Source organism: Rhinopithecus bieti, unplaced genomic scaffold (assembly GCF_001698545.2).
Source record: "Rhinopithecus bieti isolate Rb0 unplaced genomic scaffold, ASM169854v2 scaffold_61957, whole genome shotgun sequence".
Taxonomy (NCBI): domain Eukaryota; kingdom Metazoa; phylum Chordata; class Mammalia; order Primates; family Cercopithecidae; genus Rhinopithecus; species Rhinopithecus bieti.
This window is the reverse complement of record NW_016823861.1, coordinates 1,093,320-1,097,362: the sequence shown is the minus strand read 5'-3', so window position 1 is coordinate 1,097,362 and position 4,043 is coordinate 1,093,320. Positions and strand designations below refer to the sequence as shown.

The window sequence follows — 4,043 nt, the reverse complement described above, 5'->3', positions numbered from 1 at the left end:
GAAACTCCAAAAGATAGCATAACATGTACTTTTAAATCTCTTTTCTTTTTAATTTCAGGCTGAACAAGACAATGGTCATCCTCTTCCTGCCTTTGCCAGTCTACACATTGAAATACTGGATGAAAACAATCAAAGCCCATATTTTACAATGCCCAGTTACCAAGGCTATATCCTGGAATCTGCCCCAGTGGGAGCAACCGTTTCGGACAGTCTCAATTTGACCTCACCTTTAAGAATAGTAGCTCTGGACAAGGACATAGAAGATGTAAGTTAAATACATATTTTGCTCTTGTTTGTGTAACAAATCTCATGTTATATTTCCATTAATGGGAAATATGACAAAGATACGGCTACATAAACTAGAGAAGAGAGAATTAAATCACCATAAGTGAGTTTTAGTATTATAATTTAATTCCAAAACAAGGATATTTTTTAAAAGTATCTTTGAATTCAATAACTATTCCTTTTCAGCTTGCAGATATTCAGTATACATAAGAAAATGAATGTTTTACTTGATGTTTATTAAACGACGAGGGCAATATTTTTATTAACATGTTGAGAACTGTTTCATATAATTGCTGATAAAGCAGAAATAATGGTGTTACTACATGAGTAAAAAATCATGAAAGCACCCCTAGATTGTGATTCTGAGAGTCTTTTCTTCAAGTCTGAGGGCATCGTTATGAAATAAAATATATTTGAGGCAGCTGACCCTATCATAATTCTGCCAGTGACTGTGTGGATGCTAACACTTCACACATCATTGTCCTTTGTTTTTCTGGCACTCACACTATCTACATGAGTGGGAAATGGTCCAGGCTGAGCAAATCAGAACACTTTACCTCCTTAGCCAGAGTCAGTGTTATAAAGGGACAGAAAATCTATACCAGGCTAGCCAGAATCCTCCCGGGAATTTACAATGGCGAACAGAAGGGCTGAAAGACTTTGGCATCATGTATTAGAGAAGTGGAAATGAATCTGAAGCCTTTGTAGCCACATTTGCTGACATCATGAGAAAGCCAGTTATCAGTGGGAGAGAATGAAGCCTGAGAGATACACACAGAAAAGAGAATCCCATTGAGTCCCTGTCTTTTAAGTTGTAAGTTCCCCAGAGGTATTCTAATTCCCAAAGATTTTCCTTTGAGTTTGTGAACTACCACAGTATCCTCACTGCAAAAATGTGTATACATATGTTTTGTGTATATATATAGAGAGAGATATAGATATATACACAGGTATACATACACAGAGATAGATACAGATATAGATATAAATATATACACAGGTATACATACACACACACGTGTACATATATATTCTTACTTGCTGTTTTATATATATAATATAAAAATACGTGTATATATATATAAAACAGCAAATAAGAAATTCAACTTGTTTGGATTATAAACATACCTATTTGTAAAAGATAGTTGGATTTCTTACTTGCTGTTATATAAGTCTTGACTCAGCCGTTTCTACATTAACAGTGCTTGCTCTTAGATAGAACTTTTTGTGATGATGAAATTACTGTGTAACTGTACTGTCCAATATAGTAGCCACCAGCCTTATATAGCTATTGAGTACTTAAAATTTAACTGGACTCAAAACATAACTTTTAAATTTTGCTAAATTTTAATGAAATTAAATATAAATACTCACATGTCACTCATAAGGCAGCAGTGCTCTAGAAGATTCCCTAATATCCCATTACATATAGCTTTATAATCACTTTAGGAAATTAGGAAGATACTTTCAGATTTTTTTTTCTCTTTCTAAATAAATTTTGTAACACTATGCAGAGGATATGACAATTCTTGTGGGCACTCCACCTCTTTCCACCATATGCTTTATTTTATTCTTTTATTTCTCTTCGCTTTGTTTTCTTCTTCCATTCCAGCCTTTTTCTTTCTTTCTTTCTTTTTTTTTTTAATCTTTCCTGGTCTCTCACATTTATTGTCTTCTTAAACCACAAGTTTTAACAATATCTAGGTGTCATTGAGTTTTCAGTACATGTCAAACAATACAGTAAATACTTTTTTCTTGCATTAATTCCCTTAAATCTCACAACAAACATAATAGATGCAATTATCCATATCTCAGAAAGAGATATTAAAGCTAGTTTAAATGCCTTACCATGATCAGAGAGTTAGTAAACAGTAGAGATGGACCTTAAACCAAGGTTTATGGAAACCAAAGTTCTCAATTTTAAGCACTCTATATTTTATATGCTTTGATCATAGTCTGACTATAATGATAGCTGAAGAATGCTGTAGGTTCTTTTCCTAGAAAAGTGAACACATTAATCCATACAGTTTCACATGCCAATCAAGAGAATTTAGGGATTCTCTGACATATAGTGAGTTTCATGAGTCACAGGAAAAAAGTCTTTACTGAATCCCCACTAGAAAACAAGTAAAGTCACCTTAATAACATTAATCCAGGCTGAGCAAATATATTTTGTAGAACTAATAATATCCCACAAATTTTAGTGCAGCTTTTGCTTTTCAGTTGAATACATACTCATATTTGAAGTAGTGACTGTGACTAATCAACTTGAAAGTGTACGACAGCTTAGGTCATACCTTAATAGATATGTGGTTAGAAAAATATTAATTTATCTTAATAGATAGGTGGTTAGAAAAATGTAAATCTTAAAGTTATGTAGTTTTAAGTTTACACGATAGCAAAATTTATGTATTTATACTTTCTCAGTGTGTTCATATTATCTAATGGTTACACACTAAGCCGTATGTTTGCCTGTGTGTCCCCGTACTTGTCTGGATTGTCTGTTCACTTCTAAATTACAAATGTTAAAATTCTCTTCCAAGTAACTTTGTAAAACACAGTAGTACTCACAGGGCATTGATGAAATAAAGTGGAGAGAGCTCAGGGTTCTAAAACCTTTGAGGAACACTACTTACAATTCAACTCTTGGAGATTTACCGTGCCAGTTAGTCTGTGACATGCTCTGAGGTGTTTTTAAGGTATGTCTTCTTGGGGGCTTGGGCTTTGGATTTAGACAGATCTTGGCTTGACTCCTGGTTCCGTCATTTAATAGCTGTATAACATTGTGAGTTTCATACTCATCAGGTACCCCCTCTTGTCCAGTCATCTATATGGTAGCAATCATTGCTGCCTTGGCATGTGTCTTTTGTTGGGACTGGCAGGAAAGGGCATGGAGAGAAAATTTCCCTGAAATGATGCCATGTACATGGAGAGTGACATGCTTCATAACTTTTGTAAAAGTGCAAAGAAATTAATCAGTATAGCTGATCATTTGTTTATTACTTAGACTCACCCTCTTTCTAAAATAATCTATGGTGAGTGACTGTCATCAGGTGTTCAGAGAGTGAACAATTGTGCCTAGTCCCCTAGTAATAAAAGTTTTAAAAATATCATATGTCATTTCTGTATATAAAATATAAATAAGCTCATAGAATATTAGAAATAGTTTAAACTTCCAATGCTATATGAAATCCTCTCCTAAAACCCATTTCCCAGAAATTGATAGATGTTTTATTATGGTATTCAACCTGGAAACCTAGAAGTCTTGCTTGATTTTTATGTTTTCTTTATTCACCACAACTAAGAAATCTTCTAGATCTTCCTATTTTGTCCCCAAATTATTTATTTAATCTCTTTTCTTCTCTCTGTTCTTATAAGCATCACCTTATTGGTCTGTTGTTAGAATTACTTCCTGATGTTCTTGTTCTCTTGATTTCGTACTCAAATCTATCTTCTGCAGGGCCATTAGAGTGATTTATTCAAAAGCTCAAATCTAACATGTAACTATAACCTTCCTTCCTCCCTCCCTCTCTTCTTTCTTTCTCTCTTTTCTTTTCTTTTTTCTTTTCTTTTCTTTTCTTTTCTTTCTTTGTCTCTCTCTTTTTCTTTCTTTGTCTTTCTTCTTTCTTTCTCTTTCTTTCTTTTCTTTCTTTCTTTCTTTTCTTTCTTTTCTTTTCTTTTCTTTTCTTTTCTTTTCTTTTCTTTTCTTTCTTTCTTTCTTTCTTTCTGTCTTTCTTTCTTTCTTTCTTTCTTTCTTT

At 33.3% G+C, this 4,043-nt stretch overlaps 1 protein-coding gene across 1 annotated transcript in view; it reads left to right on the top strand.

Moving 5' to 3' along the window:
- PCDH15 (protocadherin related 15) overlaps positions 1-4,043 on the top strand; it is a 591,153-nt gene that overhangs the window by 198,814 nt on the left and 388,296 nt on the right. Inside the window, exon 9 of the mRNA XM_017861934.1 lies at positions 59-265. Within this exon, the coding sequence (XP_017717423.1) occupies positions 59-265 (207 nt within the window). The remainder of the gene's footprint in view (positions 1-58; positions 266-4,043) is intronic.